Source organism: Pelobates fuscus, chromosome 13 (genome assembly GCF_036172605.1).
Source record: "Pelobates fuscus isolate aPelFus1 chromosome 13, aPelFus1.pri, whole genome shotgun sequence".
Taxonomy (NCBI): Eukaryota; Metazoa; Chordata; class Amphibia; order Anura; family Pelobatidae; genus Pelobates; species Pelobates fuscus.
In genome coordinates this window covers 106,266,249-106,289,530 of record NC_086329.1, presented here as the reverse complement: position 1 = coordinate 106,289,530, position 23,282 = coordinate 106,266,249, and the positions used below count along the sequence as shown (strand labels likewise).

General features: G+C 46.5%; 1 protein-coding gene across 1 annotated transcript in view; it reads right to left on the bottom strand.

The window, feature by feature from the left end:
- Positions 1-23,282, bottom strand: part of LOC134583545 (T-lymphocyte surface antigen Ly-9-like) — a 210,367-nt gene that overhangs the window by 142,817 nt on the left and 44,268 nt on the right. Inside the window, exon 2 of the mRNA XM_063440495.1 lies at positions 21,244-21,567. Within this exon, the coding sequence (XP_063296565.1) occupies positions 21,244-21,567 (324 nt within the window). The remainder of the gene's footprint in view (positions 1-21,243; positions 21,568-23,282) is intronic.

The window sequence follows — 23,282 nt, the reverse complement described above, 5'->3', positions numbered from 1 at the left end:
AGAGGCAGTCAGAGACACTAGTCAAGAGGGACGGGGAGAGATCAGGAGAGGACGGGTAGATTTGCGTGTCATCTGCATAGAAATGATATTGGAAGCCAAAGGAGCTAATTAGTTTACCAAGGGAGGCAGTATAGATGGAGAACAGTAGGGGACCAAGGACTGAACCTTGAGGGACACCATCAGAGAGGAGTTGGGGAGAAGAAGCAGAGCCAGAGAAAGAAACACTGAAAGAGCGCTGGGAGAGGTAGGAGGAGCACCAGGAGAGAGTAATATCTTGTAGATCGATATTGCTGAGGATGAGAAGAAGCTGTTGATGATCAACAGTGTCAAAAGCCGCAGACAGGTCAAGGAGAATTAGGATAGAGTAGTGACCACGAGATTTTGGGTCAAGATTGGGCTTCTTTAGAATTGGGGTTACAGTTGCATGTTTGAAGGGCGATGGAAATATACCAGAGGAGAGAGAGAGATTGAGAATTTTAGTGAGAGGTGGAGAAAGAGAAGAAGACAGAGTACGGATGAGATGCGAGGGAATTGGATCTAGGGAGCAGGTGGTGGGGCGGGAGGACTGGAGCAGAGCAGAAACCTCTTCTGATGTAGCGGGTGCAAATGAACATAGAACAGCAGAGGGAGTGAAGTTAGGGGAAGTATTGCAAGGGGGAGGAGAAAGATGAGAGATCTCTTCCCTGATTGTAGAGATCTTGTCAGTGAAGTGAGTTGCAAAGTCTGAGGCAGTCAAGTTAGTAGGTGGAGGAGGAACAGCAGGGTGAAGAAGAGAGTTAAATGTGTGCAATAGTTGTTTGGGTTTGCGGGAGAGTGTGGTTATGAGGGTATTGAAGTAATTAACTTTTGCAGAGGAAAGAGCCAAGCTGTATGAGCTCAGCATAAATTTATAGTGGAGAAAGTCAGATGCACAGCGTTCAGCAGTTCTGGAGCATTTTTGGAGGTATCGAGTGAGCTTGGTGTGCCAGGGTTGTTGTTGGGGGGGCCTGCGGCGTTTAAATGTACAAGGTGCCATGATGTCTAGTTGAGAGGAGAGGGTGGAATTGTAGAAGGAGGTTGCAGAACTAGGACAGGTGAGGTTTGAGATAGGTAAAAGGAGAGTTTGGAGATTAGTGGAGAAATGCTCTAGGTCAAGACATTGGAGGTTTCTGTGAGAGTGATGTTCAGATGGTGGTGTCAATTGGGTCTTAGGTATGCCAATGTCAAAAGTCAGCAGATGGTGGTCAGATAGAGGAAAATGAATATTGGAGAGATTAGAGGCAGTACAGAATTTGGTGAAGGCAAGATCAAGAGTGTTTCCTGCTGTATGGGTTGCTAAATTGGACCATTGCGTAAGGCCAAAGGAGGAGGTTACAGAGAGCAGACGAGAGGCATCAGTGCAATTGGGGTTATTGATTCAGGCTTGCTCACTGAAGGAATGGGCTTGCAAAGTTGGGGAATCAGGCTGTTGAATAAAGATATGTGAGGGTCAGAGAGCTTGCAATAAAGGTAAGGGAGGGGGAAATGTATCTAGGTACAGAGATGAAGAGATGGATATTCAAATAAAAACAAACATATCAATAAGAAAAGGGAGGGGTCAGAGGTCAGTCACAAATAAGAGGGGAAAAATAGAGGAATGCATATAGGTGAAAAAAACAATTACATACAGGGATAGCATAACAGACAAGATATAAATACAAGAAAATATACAATGTACACAGGATATATTAAATAAAAATAAAATAAATGTACAGGGTGGTTAAGTTAAAAATAAATGAAGGTGTGCAGGATAGAGTCGTAGTGTGGTCAGGCTTGCTCACTGAAGGAATGGGCTTGCATATGTGATTAGGAAACCGCTCGTACCTTAAACATGTTGTCTGCACATCAGCTAACATGTTATATCCTGTTTAGACATGAGCACCCGATCTGACTATGAAGTCTGACTTTCCTAAATTGTGCAATTGTTCTCCATATGTCATGTAAACGTATGTCTGTGAAGTGCGTTCTACTGCTATTGTGGCATTGCAAGCACAAATGTCATCTCCTGCACAACAAAAAAAGAATTAAAAAAATAAAATAATGCAGGCATAGAAGATTACCTGGTCTCCTTAAGACAGCATGTATATCTCATCCACACACCTGCATAGTACTATCTACCTGTCTGTGCTATACTGGTGAGTGTACACTCAGTTTTCAATCTAAGTCCACCGTGATGGCTTAATAATGCTAACAAAAAACCTCACAGGCACTCCAAGTGTAAAGCTCCAGGCAGGTTTATTGCAACAAAATGCACAGCAACGTTTCGACCTGACTAGACAAAGACCTGTAGTCAGGTCAAAACGTTGCTGTACATTTTGTTGCAATAAACCTGCCTGGAGCTTTACACTTGGAGTGCCTGTGAGGTTTTTTGTTTGCCTTGTCGTATTGGGATTGCTGCTCCTGCTTCGGTGCACCCGTGGCTGCTGGGATTGAGTGCGGTTCCAGCCACCAACCTGCCTTAATAATGCTGTCAACCAGGGCCGCCATCAGGGTGTGACAACCGTAACGGTTGTCACGGGCCCGGCGGCCCTGGGGGGCCCGGCAGCCCGGGCCCCACGTGTGGGGCCCATCGGGTGGCCCACACACTTATGGCCACCCGATGAGCCCCCTCCTTCAGGGGCCCGGTCAGCGCTGTGAGGAGCGCGCGCAAGTGAAGGCACACTCCGCGCGGGAGGAGCGCGCGCAAGTGAAGGAGTCGCGGCGACTCCCATCATCCCCAGCCACCCTCCTGCAAAGGTAAGAGACAGGAGGGTGGCTAGAAAATGAGCACTGTGTATGTGTGTCTTTCTGTGTCTGTGTGTCTTTCTGTGTATGTCTGTCTGTATGTCTGTCTATGTATGTGTCTGTCTGTAAGTCTGTGTATGTATGTATGTGTCTGTCTATGTATGTATGTATGCATGCAGGTATGTCTGTCTGTATGTATATGTATTTATGTCTGTGTATGTATGTATTCATGTCTGTCTGTATGCATGCATGTATGTATGTCTATGTATGTGTCTGTCTGTAAGTATGTGTATGTATGTCTGTGTGTCTGTATGTGTCTGTGTGTCTGTGTGTCTGTATGTATGTGTATGTATGTCTGTATTCATGTATGTCTGTATGTCTGTCTGTATGCATGTGTGTATGTCTGTATGCATGTGTGTATGTCTGTATGTATGTGTATGCATGTATGTATGTATGTATGTATGTATGTCTATGTATGTCTGTCTGGATGCATGCATGCATGTATGTCTATGTCTGACTGCATGTATGTCTATGTATGTATGTCTGTCTGTCTGTATGTATGTCTGTGTGTATATGTATATGCGTGTGTATGTATGTCTGTATGTCAGTATGAATGTATGTCTGCATATCATTATGAACGTATGTCTGTGTGTATGGATGTCTGTATGCATGTATGTCTGTCAGTAGGTCTGTATGTATGCATGCATGTATGTCAGTCTGTATGTATGAATGTATGTCTGTATGTCATGAATGTATGTGTGTATGGATGTCAGTGTCTGAATGTCTGTATGTATGAATGTGTGTATGTATGTCGGTGTCTGTATGTATGTATGTGTCTTTATGTCTTCATGCATGTGTGTCTTTATGTATGTTAGTATGTGTCTGTCTTTTACTATGTATGCCTGTGTGTATGTCTCAGTATGTGTGTGTCAGTATGTATGCCTGTATGCGTGTATGTCTATTTCCGTATGTGTGTCTGTTAGTATGTATCTGTGTCCTTTTGTATCAGTGTGTGTGTATTCCTGTGGTTGGTATTTGGAGGGGGACCCAGTGGGCGGTATTTGGAGGCGGGCCCCTGGGGGCCCAGACCCTGAGCTGAGTTAGGGGCCCCAAAATTTCTGGTGGCGGCCCTGCTGTCAACTAGGAAGTAATTTTATCTGGGTAATATGCAGGTTTCTTTGTAATAAGAAAAACTACCAATTGTATCAGCCTTAACATTGCTTATAAATAGAGTTGTTGAGTTTCAGTTACACGCTGACTTACCAGTAAATTGTGCAGTTGTGTGAGGGGCAAATAAGGCCGTATAGGAAGTAACAGGGACATAAGTCGGTTGAGGTGTGCCGGAACCAACGTTGTGGTAGGCCTGTAATAAAAGAGGGCCCACCCATGAGGTGTAATGAAAGTATAGATAGAGGGAGTGGAGGGTGGGGACATGCAAGTCGCTAAAAAACGTACGGGACGGATGAAGGTGAGTAGGGGGGTTTAAATGGGTACCATGCCCCTCCCACAACTGCAGGCCAAGCCTTTACATTTGTGTGAAGGGCAAATAAGGCCGTATAGGAAGTAACAGGGACATAAGTCGGTTGAGGTGTGCCGGAACCGGCGTCGTGGTAGGCCTGTAATAAAAAAGGGCAAAAATTGGGTACCTGTCAGAATTGAAAAACAATCAACAAAACCTAATTGCCTAGCTGTATGGTAAATGCCAAGCGAGGAAATAGTTGCCCAGCACTTTAACTGGCACTCAAAATTGTGCCAGGGGAAGCATGGTATATTAAAACATGTTGTCCCCCTAGGGTAGACTAAATGTGGGGGAGAGAAGGTAATCAATAGACTGCATGAATAGGTGAGACCTCCTAAGATAATGCTGCAAGGAGGACGTGGTGGCTGGGGGAAAGTATGTGAGACCCAAGAAACTTTGGAAGCTGGAAATAGCGGCTCAACAACTAGATTACAAAGTTAAAGGGACTAGTGCCCATCAAATACAGCCTTCCTCATATTTGTGTTTAAACGGTTGATCCAAAAGAAGGCGAAAAACCCAGTTTGAAGCGCTGCCAATTTGCAACAAGCTGGGAAAAAATTCCTTCTTGACCCCGTAAGGGCAGTCAGATATTCCTTGGATCAAGCAGTCATTGTCCTACATTGAAGGTTGATGCCCAGTTCTTAGTGACAGGCATTAATAAGACTGATAGTGAATGAGATACTTAGATGTAGATGTGAAATCTGTAAATTTAAAATTTTGTGTAACCTGAAACGCCTTGAGTATGCTAATAGTCTAGTATGAGGACATGAAATTGCGTATGAATTTACATGTACGACATGTGGAGTTGTGAACCGGATAGGAAGCGTTGATGCAAGTTAGAGGTGGCAAAAAAAAAGCAAAACCAAAATACAGACAACATAGCTACAGAAACAGTATCGGTATGTGCGAAGAAGGAGCCTCAAAGGGGAAGAAGGCCCGAACACACAAACCGCGGGGCCCCGAAAGGTTCAGGAAGTCCGGATCGGAACCAGCCAAAGCGGCAGACGCCAGTTACCCCAAACTGCCATCCGACACCGCCCTATAGACGACAGCAGCGAAGACAACCAGGAGGCGAAACGGACAAGAGCGAACTCGGGGGCCCCCCCAGCAACAGCGCTACCGGTGGAGTGCGGACTGAGAGTTCAGCTGTCTGAAAGGCTGCCGGGTGGGGGGGAACTCACGAGAACCGCAGCTAAGCAAAGAAGGGCCCAGGACAAGCTAAAAGGTAGGAGTAGCCGAAGCACCACAGCGTGATGGGTACCAGACCAAGCCGGAGAGCCCGGGCGGACAATAACATGCCAACACCTAGCAGCGGAGACCAGCTAGAAAAAGAGACGAATAGGCAGCGCATAAGTGACCCAATGTGTGTGTGTGTGGGTATGTGTATGTGTGCTGGCATACTAGCTAATGCCAAAAAGGTGAAGCAATTGAAAACTAGGTTTGGTGACAGGTGAGGCCCTGCTAGATGCCAAGCGGCGTGAGAGGCTCTATCTATGAGTTGGCATGAGGGGATAACGTGGCCACTGAACGTTGTGGCGGGGTGTTGGCCTCTCGGTGACAGGTAGACATAAGATAGAATGGGAGGGACAGGTGATGCCCTCCCTATGCAACAATGCGAGGCGACTAACTATGATTTGGCCCGAGGGGAGTAGTACCTCCGAGTATGAGGATGGGTGTTGGCCTTGCGGGACCACTAACCTAAGACGAAGAAGCCAGGGGGGGAATTACAAGCTAGTGGACCCTAGGACCCTGACAGCCAGCCATAGCCAACTAAGAGGGGAGGGAAGGTAGTGTGAGAGAGGACGGATGTGCTGAACGTGAGGGTGAACGAGGAAATACCGCAGGGCCACTGTAACCGAAAGCAGAGTAAGCATGTGAGAGTCCAAGCGGACAGGCTGAAAGGAGCGAGCTTGGCAGTAGGTAACAGAAACCGTGGTGGTGTAAACCCCACAGGGGTCACAACACCCAGTGCGAGTGTGTGTGTGTGATTGAGTGCGGATATCCCGAATAGTTAGCTGGCGAATAGTTCCGGGCGAACATAGCTTGTTCGCGTTCGCCATTGCGGGCGAATATATGCGATGTTCGGTCCGCCCCCTATTCATCATCATTGAGTAAACTTTGACCCTGTACCTCACTGTCAGCAGACCCTCCCTCCCAGACCCTCCCACCTCCTGGACAGCATCCATTTTAGATTCATTCGGAAGCTGCATTCTTAGTGAGAGGAGGGACAGTGTAGCTGCTGCTGATTTAATAGGGAAATCGATAGCTAGGCTAGTGTATTCAGTGTCCACTACAGTCCTGAATGACTCATCTGATCTCTGCTGTAAGGACAGCACCCCAAAAAGCCCTTTTTAGGGCTAGAACATCAGTCTGCTTTTTTTTTTTGCTGTGTAATCTAATTGCAGTTGCCTGCCTGCCAGCGTGTGTGTCAGGCTCACAGCGTATACTGTGCCCACTTGCCCAGTGCAACTCATATCTGGTGTAACAGTAGTGTACATTTAAAAAAACAACACTGTTTTGACTGTGAAATAATAGCAGTCAGTTTCCTTCACACGTGTGCATTTCAGGGCCTGCCAGGGCACAGTGTCACACCAGTGCAACTCATATCTGGTGTAACAGTAGTGTACATTTAAAAAAAACAAAACACTTTTTTGACTGTGAAATAATAGCAGTCAGTTTCCTTCACACGTGTGCGTTTCAGGGCCTGCCAGGGCACGATGTCACACCAGTGAAACTCATATCTGGTGTAACAGTAGTGTACATTTGAAAAGAAAAAAATGTTTTGACTGTAATAGATTGAATAGCAGTTAGTTGTCTGCAAGCGTGTGTGTCAGGCCTACAGCGTCTACTCTGCCAACTTCTGCCAGTGCTCTGCCAGTTGTCACAGTAGCTTGCACGCATAGTACCATCTAAAAAATAAATTTATAGCAAAAAAATATGAATCCACTCTGCTTGATAAAGAAATTGAGGAAATTGAAAAAAAGAATAGAAAAGACCTAATGACCTCTAAACCTAAGAAGACCCCCCAAAGGGACTACAATTTCTCTTTCATCACACAGTATAATACTCAACATTGGAAAATCAAAAAGATTTTCAACAAACATTGGAATATTCTGTGTAGAGACCCCATACTAGGTAAAGTGCTACCCAAAAATCACCTATGATTTTTAGAAAAACAAGAAATTTAAAAAACATTCTTGCACCCAGTTATGCATTAAAAATCCAGCGAAAAGGCAGACATTTAACATCAATGGTTTTAATCCTTGCAACAACTGCAAAGCATGTAAAAATCAAAAATACACACAAAAGAGAGAATTCAGGAGTACTACAACAGGAGAGAAATGTAAAATAAAATCTAATATAAATTGCAACACCAAAAATGTAGTCTACATGCTCCAATGCCCATGCGGGAAACAATATGTGGGAAGAACCTGTAGAAAACTTAAAGAAAGAATATTGGAACATCAAAATAATATTAGAAAAAAATCAACTAAACACATAGTACCTCTGCATTGCAATTCCTGCAGCCAATTTGATTGGCAACACTTTTCCTTCGTGGGCATTGAACATGTGGATCCCTATTGGAGGGGAGGAGATTTAACCAAAAAACTCTCCCATAGAGAAACATTCTGGATAAATAAACTAAAGACACTCAAACCTTGGGGTCTAAATCTTGATATTGACCTGTGGAGTTTTTTTGAAGATTAATTTTTTGGTTGAGGAAAATGTTTATTTGGATGTCGCACTTCCTTCGCTTCATTTAATTTCTACGTATCTTCCAATATCCGTATAAGGTGCTTCTGATGGATCTTTCCCGAAAGAATACATATATATAATCTAGTCCATCAGAGGTATTAATATTAAACACTGGGCCATATAAATTACATAGCCCTTATCCATATTGGTATTAAACATGGGGCCCCTTTAAAAACTTTAAAAAACTCTAAAAGAAAAACCTGTAGAGGTAGAAAAATGTTGAAGTATTATAGAAAGTGAGATGAAGGGGAGGAGTGCGAAAATATACAAGTATATATGTAGAAATGGGTTCCACCTTATGCACTTAATCACCAATATACTACAAAGAAAAGTTATGTGTTGATATTGGGCTGTTTGTTTATTAGTGTTGTCGCGAACCCGAAATTTTCGGTTCGCGAATGGCGAACGCGAACTTCCTCAAATGTTCGCGAACCGGCGAACCGCGCTAACCGCCATTGACTTCAATGGGCAGGCGAATTTTAAAACCAACAGGGACTCTTTCTGGCCACAAAAGTGATGGAAAAGTTGTTTCAAGGGGACTAACACCTGGACTGTGGCATGCCGGAGGGGGATCCATGGCAAAACTCCCATCGAAAATTACACAGTTGATGCAGAGTCTGCTTTTAATCCATAAAGGGCAGAAATCACCTAACATTGACACCTGTCCTCAAAGCCCCTGATACACACTGACACAGAGCAGAATAGAGACTGTTCCCCGTCCTCAGAGACCATGATACACACTGACACAGAGCAGAATAGAGACTGTTACCCCTACATAGGGTCACTTGGCAGATATGGCGGGGTCGTGGGAGGGGGAGGATGACTTTCACCTCTTCCCCTGTTAGATTCCCGTTGTGCTGTGACATCACCCTTATACGCTGTGTAAAGCATACTATTACAGTGAAAACAAATTATTTATTTTAAATCTAAAGCTTAACCAATTGTTAAAACAGATATGAGTGGTGGCACTGGGCAAGTAGGCACAGTATCCAATGTGAACCTCACACAGAAGCTGGCAGGCAGGCACCTGCAATTACATTACACAGGAAAAAAAAAAAAAAAAGCAGCCTGATGTTCTAGCCCTAAAAAGGGCTTTTTGGGGTGCTGTCCTTACAGCAGAGATCAGATGAGTCCTTCAGGATTGTAGTGGACACTGAATACCCTAGCCTAGCTATCAATTTCCCTATCTAATCAGCAGCAGCTAAACTTTCCCTCCTCTCACTAAGCATGCATCTTCCGAATGAATCGAAAATGGATGCTGGGAGGGAGGTTGGAGGGTGTGGAAGGGAGGGAGTGCTGCTGATTGGCTGGAATGTGTCTGCTGACCGAGAGGCACAGGGTCAATGTTTGCCCAATGATGACGAATAGGGGGCGGATTGAACCGCCCATGTGTTCGCCCGCGGCGGCGAACGCGAACACGCTAAGTTCGCCAGGAACTGTTCGCCGGCGGACAGTTCGGTACATCACTATTGTTTATTCATCTGTTTGCCTCATACACATTCTCAGAATAGGGAATGTAAAAACTAATATGTAAGGAAAATGAAAATTGATGGAGTTTTATTCCAGATTGTTTTATTATTTGAATACAATAATTTAGATGTATATACTTGTTTTAGTGTATTTTCATTTTTATTTTATCTTGATAATGACTATTCATAATATAGTCTATATACATTATTTACATATTTTTTATAATATTTTTTTTTGTACATTGAATATAATTTTTAATAGAATTATGATGGATATTCTTATCCATATACGTGCTATCCAGAGTTTTTTTTACTTTTTCCCCCTCATATGCCTCTATTTGCCCATATGTCTCTGAGAGAACGGAAAATCCATAAATGACATCCACTTCCGGGTATTTGGAACGCACGTCTGGAACGCAAGGGACGTGCGTGCGTGATGACGTCATCGCGCCCAAACAGGAAGTGCTGCCCGAACAGAGAAGAAACACCGGCCGGGAATAATTGAATAATGAACTCCGGGAGGGGATATATAAGAACAGGCGGGGGGAATGTTTTGTATTATATATTTTCTGCTGTTATTGATGCACCAAGTCCCTGAGGAAGTCCCAGCTTAGGACGAAACGCGTAGGACGCCCAGTGGTGATATGCTCATTGCTTTTAACTTATATGTAAGTTATTAAATTCTTTTTGTACTTTACTCTGGAATTGCACTTCATTTGTTCCATATATCTTCTTTTTCAAGCCAAACACTCTGATTGACTGATGGGAGTGTGAAAAAACAGAAGAAAAAGATTTTATAAAAAAAAAAAAAAGATTTTATTCAAAGCTGATTTACATCTGATAATCTGTGAGTGGCCAATTGTAAAACTATATAACTTCACTCACTCTCACACAGTTAAACGCTATGTTTTCCCATTTGATCTGTATTTAGCAGATGATCCCCTATTCTATTATGCATTTGTATTGAAGACAAGAGGAAGTCTTTGGGGACCTTTTTCTGGAAACTTCACCCCACAAAGGGAAGTTCCACTTTTTGTTTATTAATCATCACTGTTTTTCACTGGGGTTGTGTACACATATTCTGTTTTGTTTGTATATATAGGTGTCAATCCATATCTGCCAAGTGACCCTATGTAGGGGGAACAGTCCCTATTCTGCTCTGTGTCAGTGTGTATCATGGTCTCTGAGGACGGGGAACAGTCCCTATTCTGCTCTGTGTCAGTGTGTATCAGGGATCATTAGGATAGGTGTCAATCCATATCTGCCAAGTGACCCTATGTAGGGGGGACAGTCTCTATTCTGCTCTGTGTCAGTGTGTTTCAGGGGTTTTGAGGACAGGTGTCAATCCATATCTGCCAAGTGACCCTATGTAGGGGGAACAGTCCCTATTCTGCTCTGTGTCAGTGTGTATCAGGGGTTTTGAGGACAGGTGTCAATCCATATCTGCCAAGTGACCCTATGTAGGGGTAACAGTCTCTATTCTGCTCTGTGTCAGTGTGTATCAGGGTCTCTGAGGACAGGTGTCAATCCATATGTCAAGGTGTCAATATGTCATATGTCAGGTGTCAATCCATATCCATTGTGATTTAGGAATGTTAGGTGATTTCTGCCCTTTATGGATTAAAACCAGACTCTGCATCAACTATGTAATTTTCCATGGGAGTTTTGCCATGGATCCCCCTCCGGCATGCCACAGTCCAGGTGTGAGTCCCCTTGAAACAACTTTTCCATCACTTTTGTGGCCAGAAACAGTCCCTGTGGGTTTTAAAATTCGCCTGCCCATTGAAGTCAATGGCGGTTCGCCGGTTCGCGAATGTTTGCGGAAGTTCCCGTTTGCCGTTCGCGAAACGAAAATTTCGTGTTCGCGACATCACTAAAGACCAACCTTACCTCAAAGTAAGATTATAGAACTAAGTCACAGCATTACATGTATTATAAAAAAGGCTCTGTCACTTTAAGAAACCTTAAGGAAATTTGCATTGTCACTTTTTTATATGGACTATGCACTGCCACTTTAATCACTACATGTATTATAGAAAAATCACTGTCACTTTAAGAAATTCTTAATGGAACTGCACTGCCACTTTTTTGTATGGACTATGCACTGTCACTTGTAATAGTTTCTTGAAAGAAATCCGAATTGCCTTTTGTATTTGATAATTCCCTGCTAACTAACATCTTTAGATTTTAAATTGTTGCTTATATATAGATATGAAAAATGTCTCTCTTTTTACACATACAATATGCAAAAGTGTGCCAACTTTATTAATAGAATATGGACATAGATAATTAATGGATTTCATAAGGATGTTGCTCCTTCAGTGGAACGCATATTGCGTTCCACTCATGACCGAAAGCAGGAAGCAAACGCTGATGTTACACGTGACCGGAACCCGGAAGTAACCGCCGACCGGAAAGTGGAACGCAAGGTGCGTTCCACCAACAAAAAGACAGCGAAACCAGCATTTAAAGATGCACATGGACACAGAGACTAGCATACAGCCAACTGAAGAAGCCACAGAGGCGAAACGCGTTTTGGCTATTATTTTATACTTATCTTTTAAAGTTATACTCCATTTTTTTGTACCACTAAATTTAAGTTTTATTTTCAACAAAGCTGAATCCCTTGCAGTTTATGGTGGGAAATCAAGTTACCCTTGGACATCCAGATCATCCATAGAGGGTTTCGGATCACCCCTTAAAGATCCTGAAGCCATTAACACCAGAGCCAGGTTTACAATTCCATGTATGTCTATTGAACGCCATCTGCACTATTGTGTATACCTCTCTGTCTCCACAAAATTGTTGTGTTGAGAAGAGAGGACCATATATTGCTCCATCCATTGTGTTTGTGTTCCCCTATATAACAATGTTTGGTATTTAGTGAATATTCCCCTATATAACAATGTTTGGCATTTAGTGAATATTCCCCTATATAACAATGTTTGGTATTTAGTGAATATTCCCCTATATAACAATGTTTGGTACTTAGTGAATATTCCCCTATATAACAATGTTTGGTATTTATTTATTTTTATTTATTTTTTTGAAAATCAAGATTTTATTAATAGAAAAGCAGGGTTAAAGGTGGGCACGCAGGCCCCCGAGGAACATTTGGTGAAAAACGTAGTAGGTTAACAGTTTTACAGATAACATGGGTACGTACAGGTGTAAACAAGGTTTTGTTCTATAGCAGCGTTACGTATCAATAATATTGCGAAAATTGTTCCTGTTCTATAGGGTGCAGCTCAAAGGGTCTGAGCGTCAACATGTTTTGAGGCCAGGAGCGTCCGAGTGTTTTAGGGTGAGGTAGGCATAATAGCGGCCGTAGGTATTAATCAGGTGAGGTTCATTGGTCACAGTGGGTTCCCAGACCGTCGTCTGTGAAGGTATGTCGTGCAGGTCAATTTTAAAAAAGAAGGGTGATCTACCTAGAGATCGTGTGGGGGGTGAGTATTGTTGGGGTGTTGTTAGGTGTTTGTATAGGGACAGGGGAAGTAGTGGGGGGGGGGGGGGTGATCCGTGTGGATCGAGGTCGCTGTGTGATCAGTGTCCTCCTATCTCGCTACATTCCATTATGTATTGGTTTCGCTCTTAGGACGATTGCGTCTCCCACCCAGAAGTGGGCATAGGTGGATAAGTGCAGGGGGCCTAGTACAGGATCTAGTTCGGTAGTAGTTATATGGCCGGGAAGGGTGGTCGGTATTCAGGTAGAAGTACTAACTAGGTTTCTGTGGTCGTGTTGCGGCATGACGGGGGTGAAGAGTGAAGAGGTATGCCTGTCAATTGCTTGGTACGGTGTGATCGTGGACCTAACTTGTTCATGGCGTTTCGGGGAGAGGTGACGTGGAAGTCTGGTGTGTGTATGTTGTGGAACCTCAGGGCGGCTGCACACGTCCCAAGGCCTTATCGCAAAGTCGTCCCATCGGTGGTGTAGGTTCCCCGGTGGTGTCCGTGCGGGGTGCCCTTCGTTGTGTTCCCTGCGGGGGTGTGGGCTCTATCTCTAGGGGTTTTCCCGTGGCCGTGGTTAAATGAGGTCTAGGGAAGTCATTGTAGGGGGTATAGGCTTATGTGCTCGTCCAGTCGGTAGGGGCGTGTTCGTCTCTCGATCGTTTGCGTCATATATGTGGTATGTTAGCGTCTCAGTCTGCTTGAGTGGGTGTGATACAGTGGTCTCGGGGTGTATTGTGTGTATCATGGGTGTTGTGGACGTGTTACTGTCCCACGGCCCATCTGTATCCCGTATCTCTCCTATGGTCGTGCACGGTAGGTATACCACGGTGACCAGGCTTCAGCAAATTGTGTCTCCCTGCCCGTCAGTTCCGCCTTTAGAGCTTCGGCTGATCTGATATCCTCGACTCTGCGGATCCATTCTTCCCGTGTGGGAATGCTTGTTTTCTTCCAGTATACTGGTATGAGCGATTTGGCTGCGTTGAGTAGGTGGCGTAGAATAGACTTCTTGTAGGTAGACACCGGCTGGGAGGAGATGTGTAATAAAGCTAATTCTTCCGACCAGTCAAGGTTATCTCCCAGGATTAGTTGGATGTCGGATTTAGTTCGGTCCCAGTAGGGAACAATATGTCCACAATCCCACCATAGGTGTTGCATGGTTCCCCTATCCTCTTGGCATCTCCAGCATGTTGGTGGTGTAGTGTGGAAAATCCTGTGTAGTAACACCGGTGTGCGGTACCACATGGAGAGTAATTTATAATTTACCTCCTGGTAGTGGGAACTAGAGGAGCTTTTATGCTGCCATATCAAGGCCTTGTCCCATTGTGTCGGTGTAAAGGTCTTGTTCATGGCTTGTTCCCAGTGTCGTTTAAAGGTGTTATTTTCCAGTTCGGGGCCGTTTAGTAGATGTTGGTAGAGTTTCGAAATAGCATTTTCCAATGGGGTGCCCTGAGAGCATAACTTCTCGTACCAGGTTAGGTCTCTGTGAAGCTTATCTCTGTGTGGGATTGCGTCATAGTAGTGCTTTAGCTGCATGTAACGAAAGACTGCCATATGTGAGCGCGGCCGTGCGTCTAGTAATGAGTCCAAGGATCTCAGATTGCCGTTCCTAGTAGCTTTATAGATTGGGATGTAGTCCGCTTCGCCCAGGAAGGACCAGGCGTTTGGCGGCAGTCCGCCACCTATGTCGGGGTTATGAGCGATTGGTAACAAGGGGCTGGGGGTAGGGGTTGTGAGATAAAGAACAAAAGGTCGTCCGCGTAGGCGGCCACCTTATGTTCCGTGCCCTGCCAGGTGTAGCCGTGGATGTCTGGACAGTCCCGAATCGCCTGTAGGAGTGGTTCCAATGCGAGTGCAAACAGAAGCGGTGACAGGGGGCAGCCCTGTCTGGTCCCATTCGCGATACCGAAGCTAGCCGTCAGTGCTCCATTGACCCTAACTGCCGCTCTCGGCTTACTGTATAAGGCCGTGATCCACGTCATGGTCCTCTGACCAATGCCCAAATATCGAAGTGTATGAAACATGTAGTCCCAGTTGACCCGGTCAAATGCCTTCTCGGCGTCCGTAGACAGCAGAAGGAGCTGCTTCTGATGTTTCTGCGCATGGTGTTGAATGGAAAATAGACGTAGCGTGCTGTCTCGCGCTTCCCGGCCTGGGATGAACCCTGTTTGGTCCGCGTGGACCAGGCTCGGTAGTGTCCTTTGGAGTCTGGTTGCCAGTACTTTCGTCAGGAGTTTTGTGTCTACATTCAGTAGGGAAATCGGACGATAACTGCCGCATTGTTCCGGGTCTTTGCCGGGTTTAAGCAAGACTGTGATTGTCGCCGTCAGGGATTCCGTGCCGAAGCTGCCTCCGTCCGCGACTTTGTTGACCGCCTTCATTAGCCAGGGCAAGAGTGTCACGGCGAAGTGTTTATAATACCCCGTGGAGAATCCATCCGGACCTGGTGCTCGTCCGGCTTTCGTGCTCTTCAGTGCTGCAGCCAGGTCTTCTGTAGTAATCGGCTCATCTAGTGTGGCTGCTGCCTCAGGGTTCAGCCGTTTTCGCACGTTACTCTCCAGGTATGCTCTGGTGAGCGTCGATGATTCTCGTCTGCGTGTCGGACTCTCCGAGGTGCGAAGGTTATAAAGAGCATTGTAATATTCCCGGAATTCATTCGCTATTTCTTCTGGGTACGGGGATGTGTTGCCGTTTGCTAGCCGTAACTTTCTCACCTGGGTGCGGGGTGTGTCTCCTTTTAAAAGGTGTGCGAGGAGCTTTCCACCTTTATTCGCATGGGTATAGAAGAATGATTTGGATCTCTGGAGCGATCGGTGGTATCTTTGTGTGAGTAGGGTCTGCAAATTTTGCCTGGCTTCTGTCAGTGCATCGTAGGTCGCGGATAGCTGGGAGTGTTTATGTTGCATTTCTAGGCGTGTGATGGATTTGTACGCTTCTGCCATCGCGTTGGTCAGGTCTTTCCGTTTTCGCGTTGCGATACTGATTAGAGTACCACGAATCACACTCTTGTGAGCTTCCCACACCGTTACCGGGGACATCTCATCCGTTCCGTTTTCGGTGAAATAAGTTTCCAATGCCCGTGAGATTTCCCCTCTCACACCGACGTCTTGGAGTAGGGATTCGTTCAGACGCCACGTCCAAGTTGCTGGCTTAAATAGTGGAGATTCCAGTTCCACCCGGACCGAACCATGATCCGACCATGTGGCCGGTTCTATGTTGGCCGACCGTAGACGAGAGAGTCCTTCTTGTTTGACGAATATGTAGTCTATTCGGGAGTATCGGTTGTGTATCACCGAATAGTGTGTATAGTCTTTGACGGAGGGATGGGTCGTTCTCCAGCAGTCTACCAATGTCAATTTGTCCAAAGATTTGCGGATGGTCCTGATGCGGGCTTGAGATAGGCAACTGTGGCCAGTAGAGGAGTCCATGAGAGGATCTAGGGGAGCATTAAAATCTCCTCCCACTATTAACGCCCCTTCCGAGAATCCGTGGAGCTTGTCCAGTGTCCCACGTAGGAATTGCGATTGTTTCGAGTTGGGGGCATATATGGTTGCAAGGGTGTATAGCCTGTCGGCTATTGTACCTTTCAGAAAGAGGTAGCGTCCGTTTTCGTCAGCCATTCTATCCAGCTCCTGAAAGCCCAAGTTCGCAGCAAGTAAGATCGCGACCCCCGCACGGAGAGCCGACGGGTGGTTGTTACAATAGCTCACCGGGTAGTGGGTGCTCCTAAGTTTGGGAGCCGCGTTCTCCTTGAAGTGGGTCTCCTATAACATTGCTATCGAAATGTGTTTTTGTCGCAGGGATCGTAAAAGGTGGGAGCGGCGTTCCGGTATATTCAGTCCTCTGCAGTTGAGGGTCATGACGGACAGGGGTGCACGGCTGTATGCCATAGTGCCTTCGTGGCCCCTTGTTCGGTCCTCAAATGGAGGGTCCGGGTGAGACGGGCAGTCGGGAAAGCAATGCCAGTTAGTAGTGTCAGGTATGTGACTATGAGGCGTACCGTCTTATGTGTCTAGTTTAGTTCTGAGTACAGTTAGGGGGACAGGGATCTCTCGTGTCTTGGTGTGAGGCCAGTTCTCGTGGGAGTGTCTCTGCCAGTTATCTTTGCTTGGCTAGGATGTGTGCAGCCGCCACCAGGGATATTGTGGGTGAAAGTAGGTATGTGCGGGTGTATATGGGGGGGGATGTGGGGGATGTACGCAGTGAGGTGTAGTGGAGTGGGGGAGGGAGTATAAGGGAAAAATTAGGGTGGGATAAAATAAGGGCGAGTCAGATGTGCCCGCCCTCAGGGGAGCGTCCCCAGCGGGGGTGAAGGTACCCCGCGATCTAGAATAGAAGAGGAGAGTCACTTGCGCCGCAGCAGGAGTGGCCAGGTGTCCCCCGATGGCCTGATCGGTGGGTGAAAAACCTGGAACTCCTCTGGGGATTTTGCGCCAGTGGTAGTGTAGAGCGGTGGTTGGATTTCAATCCAGGATTTGTGTGATCTGGGTGTTATAGATAAGTCTGGTTCCAGTTCTATACGCTCCGTCCAGTACCCTGCCCTAGTGTGTAGTCGTGGGTAAGGTTATCTTAGGGGGAATCAAACAATATCATAGCATTTCAAACATCGTAAGTATATGCAGTTACAGTAGCAGCAATAACAACAACAACAATATCAACCGGTAGCATCCCTTTCCCGCCCCATCCGTAGAAGCCACCCTCCAGGTAGTTATTCCAATTCCCCACCCCCCGGGTCGACCCCCGTAGCCATTGCCCCTGTAGCCCGCCCAGTGTTGTGTGCCAGTAGTGAGTGTAGCCCTTTGTCTATATAGGTGTTGAAGGTGTGGGTTAACTGTGAGTTGCGAGTGTTTTATCCTAGTCCCGAGATATATGTGATTCTCGCTGGGGGCTGTACATGAGTGGATTCCATGTGTCCGTCCCGTGGCACCCACTGTACGCAGGTCACTCCCTGCAGTATCTATAGCAGTGATCAAGTTGTCTGTACCCCCCTGACTTTAAACCAGTGTTAATTGTCCTGGTGTCCAGTTCTGTACCCAGTCTGACATCCCCATTCAGAGAGTAGGAGGTGTATGTCAACAGCAGTAGTTATGACGAACAGATAGACATATAAAGAGACAAATTAGCAAAACATGTATACGATAATATGGTATTTGTGGGTACTTAGCAGTTGCGGATAGTCTCTGGGTCCAGCTGCTGAAAATGTCTCACAGGACTGTCAAAGCAACAGTGTTTAATGTTGTTTCATGCGTAGCAGCGTCCCATGTGTCAACGGTGGAGAGGAGGGTAATAGTAATAACATCTGAACAGGGACCAGGCAGTCCATGAACCCCCACTCCCCCCATCCCCTCCCACCCCAACATGGTTGAACCCTTGGGCCCTTGCAAATGCTTTTGGATGGGGGGTTTGGGTGTCCGGGGCCGCAGAGGGTCATGAAAAGCGGGGTCGTCGATGCATCGTGTGAGATGGGGTCATTGCCAGACAAGTCCACAGTTCCGGTGAGACGGATTTTCCAGCACCCAGCCGGGGGCACCAGCAGCGTATTTGTGGCAGGATTCGGGCAAGTCAGAACACTTGATAACGGTAGTCCAATGTCGTGTTGCGGCTCCGTACAGACATCAGTGAGGTGCGCAGCTCTGGGTTAGTGGGCCTTGTGACATTACGGGGTAGGGGTTGTTCCAGGGTGTGTGGGGCGGGAACCACCCGGTGGGACAACGTTATCGCTGGTTGTCATTAGTCCTTTCCCCCTCTTTCTTCTCGGCGGTGGTGGGGTAATTCCAGTGGGGACCGACCCCTGCGTCGACGTGAAGCTCGTGGTGGTCTCGGGCCCGCCTCCAGCGGACCCAACACCCAGTCCGGTACAGTCACATGCGGTAGGCCGAGATCCTCCAGGAACTTGGGGATCTCTTCCGGCCAGTGAATCGCTATCCACCCATTCTGGTGTCTCGCCATGAGGGCGAATGGGAAGCCCCATTTGTACGCAATGTTGCGTTCTCTGAGGAGTGTGGTGATGGGTCTTAGTGCTCTCCTAGCCTCCAGGGTCATTGGGGACAAATCATTGAATAAAGATACATGAGCCCCCTTGTATTCCCATGTGTGTTGGGATCTAGCCGCTTTCATGATGGCATCCTTGACGGCAAATGAGTGTAAGCAGCAGATGATGTCCCTTGGGCTGTCCTCTAAGGAGCGGGGCCTGAGTGCCCTGTGTGCCCTGTCATACCTGATCTCCATGGTGTTGGTGTCGGGCAAAATCAGGCGGAACAGGGCCGTCAGCTCGGCCTCAACACGTTCCTCGCCTTCTGCTTCTGGCAGGCCGCGTACCCGTATGTTGCAGCGGCGCCCGCGGTTGTCCAGGTCCTCCGTCGTTCTCCGCAGTTGTAGGAGCATATTGCCCTGACGGGCCACTGCTGTGTCTGTGGCGGTCAGTCTAGCGTTAAGGGCCTCATGGGAGCGCTCCAGGCCCTGCACGCGGGTACCTTGTGCCGTTACTTCCGTTCTGATGCCGGCCATTTCAGCTCGCAGGGCGTCCTGGATGGTCGTGGTCTGAATCAGCAGGTCTGCTTTGGTGACCATGTTGGCTGCTAGGGCGCGGATTTCATCCATGACCCCGTCCAGAGTGGAGGTAGACGGCGCTCCTGGCGTGGAGGAGGCAGACGCCATTTTGGGGCCTCCGGTTTACTTGTGTGAGTCCGCTGGAGAGTGAACGAAATCGTCCATCGGGCCCACCGGTTGTTGTGTCTGGGGTCCCCTTGGGGTTCTCGGAGGGTCCCCCCTGCGATTCCTTCCCATTAGGAGCAGTTTTTGCTGATTAAAAGGGCTTTGTTGGGACCGGTGGAGCGGAGCTCGAAGCTTAAGCGTCCATCCTGGTCGGCATCCAAGCCACGCCCCCCAATGTTTGGTATTTAGTGAATATTCCCCTATATAACAATGTTTGGTATTTAGTGAATATTCCCCTATATAACAATGTTTGGCATTTAGTGAATATTCCCCTATATAACAATGTTTCGCATTTAGTGAATATTCCCCTGTATAACAATGTTTGGCATTTAGTGAATATTCCCCTATATAACAATGTTTGGCACTTAGTGAATATTCCCCTATATAACAATGTTTGGCATTTAGTGAATATTCCCCTATATAACAATGTTTGGCATTTAGTGAATATTCCCCTATATAACAATGTTTGGTACTTAGTGAATATTCCCCTATATAACAATGTTTGGTATTTAGTGAATATTCCCCTATATAACAATGTTTGGCATTTAGTGAATATTCCCCTATATAACAATGTTTCGCATTTAGTGAATATTCCCCTGTATAACAATGTTTGGCATTTAGTGAATATTCCCCTATATAACAATGTTTGGCACTTAGTGAATATTCCCCTATATAACAATGTTTGGCATTTAGTGAATATTCCCCTATATAACAATGTTTGGCATTTAGTGAATATTCCCCTATATAACAATGTTTGGTACTTAGTGAATATTCCCCTATATAACAATGTTTGGTATTTAGTGAATATTCCCCTATATAACAATGTTTGGTACTTAGTGAATATTCCCTAGAGAAGTGGATCACGGCGGAGGTGAGCAGATTGGCATTGGGACTGAAAGCTGTTTCAGCTTTCTATGCCGCCACAACAGCTTTCAAGCCCATTTATTGCAGGGCAGCATGGAATGCCGTAACAACGTTAACGGGTCAAATACATAAAGGGAATCAACACAGTAAAGGAGGAGACTATATTTAAACGAAGAAAAACCACCACAACAAGAGGACATAGTCTTAAATTAGAGGGGCAAAGGTTTAAAAATAATATCAGGAAGTATTACTTTACTGAGAGGGTAGTGGATGCATGGAATAGCCTTCCAGCTGAAGTGGTAGAGGTTAACACAGTAAAGGAGTTTAAGCATGCGTGGGATAGGCATAAGGCTATCCTAACTATAAGATAATGCCAGGGACTAATGAAAGTATTTAGAAAATTGGGCAGACTAGATGGGCCGAATGGTTCTTATCTGCCGTCACATTCTATGTTTCTATGATTTGTTATATAGTTTGTTGCATAGTTTGAGAGTGTCGTACTAGGAGAGCAGTTTGTATGTCAAATATCTTCTCCTTAACTAACTACTGCTGTTCTTACTAGTTTCACCCTAACTAGTTTATTATTTACTATTGCTGTTATAGCAGAGCTGGAACATGATTTACTTTATAATGACATTATCTGCTCTTTATTTTATTGTTAAATGAGAATCAGTGAACAACTAGAGAGTAAACTGGCCAGTTATCGGATCGTGTGATATGAATACGCACCGTATACAGTGAGATTAAACGATGCTCGATGTGTCACTCCATCTGTAAGCGTTATTGTCACTGTGTATGTCCCGCTGTCCTCTGGTCTCAGGTCTCGGATGGTTAATCCAGTCATGTTATTAGATGGTTTGAGGCGGTTATTGAACCGATTGTTATTATTGACCCTAAACTTTGAGTTTGGGAACTTTGCGATTCGGATTTCTTCTCCATTGTTTTGAAATGTCCAAGAGGCGTCTTCTACAGGATGTGTCAGATTGAAATCACTGGACAGACAGACAGACTGATATAAAAGGCCGGGCATCGGGAGAAGGACGTTACGCTGAGCTGTATGGAGATAACATAAACATAACATAAATCATTTTAGGAATGAGAATATACTAAAAGAATTTAGTTAGAGGAAAATTCTATGCTAGGCTACATAAAAACTTCATCTCAATGGTATCTGTAGGTTCTGGGTACTGTCTTATGTAGAATTAAATAATTTTTGAACCGTTTAACCACAACGTTTTCTTCACAGTGGCCAACCTTTCTCCTCCATGCTGGGCGTAAGTGAGTAAGCTTTTCCCTAGGGCACAAGTGATAGTCTGAGAGTGTCTGTTGATACTCATTCTATCACTGGCTGCCCATTGCTGTTTGTTTTTGAAAGGTACAATGCTGTCATGACGTCTGATGTGTTTTTAATCTACCGTATATACTCGAGTATAAGCCGAGTTTTTCAGCCCATTTTTTGGGCTGAAAAACCCCAACTCGGCTTATACTCGAGTCAAGGTCTGTATTATGGCAATTTACATTGCCATAATACAGACTGGGGGGAGAGGGGTGCTGGCAGAGCTGTAACTTACCTGTTCTGCAGCTCCTGTCAGCTCTCTCCTCCTCCGCGGCGGTCCGTTCAGCACCTCGGTCAGCTCCCAGTGTAAATCTCGCGAGAGCCGCGGCTCTCGCGAGACTTACACTGTGAGCTGACAGAGGGAGCTGCACGGACGGCGCGGAGGAGGAGAGAGCTGACAGGAGCTGCAGAACAGGTAAGTTACAGCTCTGCCAGCCCCCCTCTCCCCCCCCACTGAACTGCCACTGGACCACCAGGGAAGGAGAGCCCCCCTCCCTGCCATGTATCAAGCAGGGAGGGGGGACGAAAAATAAATATAAATAAAATAAGAAATAATAATAAAAAATAATAATAATAATAAAAAAAAATAATAATAAAAAAGGGGGTATAAGGACCACTATGGGAGGGAGGGGGTGGGATAAGGACCACTATGGGAGGGAGGGGGGGGATAAGGACCACTATGGGAGGGAGGGGGGGGATAAGGACCACTATGGGAGGGAGGGGGGGGATAAGGACCACTATGGGAGGGAGGGGGGGGATAAGGACCACTATGGGAGGGAGGGGGGGGATAAGGACCACTATGGGAGGGAGGGGGGGATAAGGACCACTATGGGAGGGAGGGGGGGATAAGGACCACTATGGGAGGGAGGGGGGGATAAGGACCACTATGGGAGGGAGGGGGGGGATAAGGACCACTATGGGAGGGAGGGGGGGGGGATAAGGACCACTATGGGAGAGAGGGGGGGGATAAGGACCACTATGGGAGGGAGGGGGGGGGGAAAAGGAACACTATGGGAGGGAGGGGGGGATAAGGACCACTATGGGAGGGAGGGGGGGATAAGGACCACTATGGGAGGGAGGGGGGGATAAGGACCACTATGGGAGGGAGGGGGGGATAAGGACCACTATGGGAGGGAGGGGGGATAAGGACCACTAGGGGAGGGGAGGGGGAAGTAAGGACCACTAGGGGAGGGGAGGGGGAAGTAAGGACCACTAGGGGAGGGGAGGGGGAAGTAAGGACCACTAGGGGAGGGGAGGGTAAGGACCACTGGTGGAGGGGGGTGAAGGAACACGGGGGTGGGGAGGTAAGGACCACTGAGGGAGGAGGAGGGGAGGTCAGGACATATGGGGGGGGGGGCAAATATCCTTGCACCGGCCCTGCACACACTGCATTCATACACTGCATTCATACACACACTGCACTCATACACAC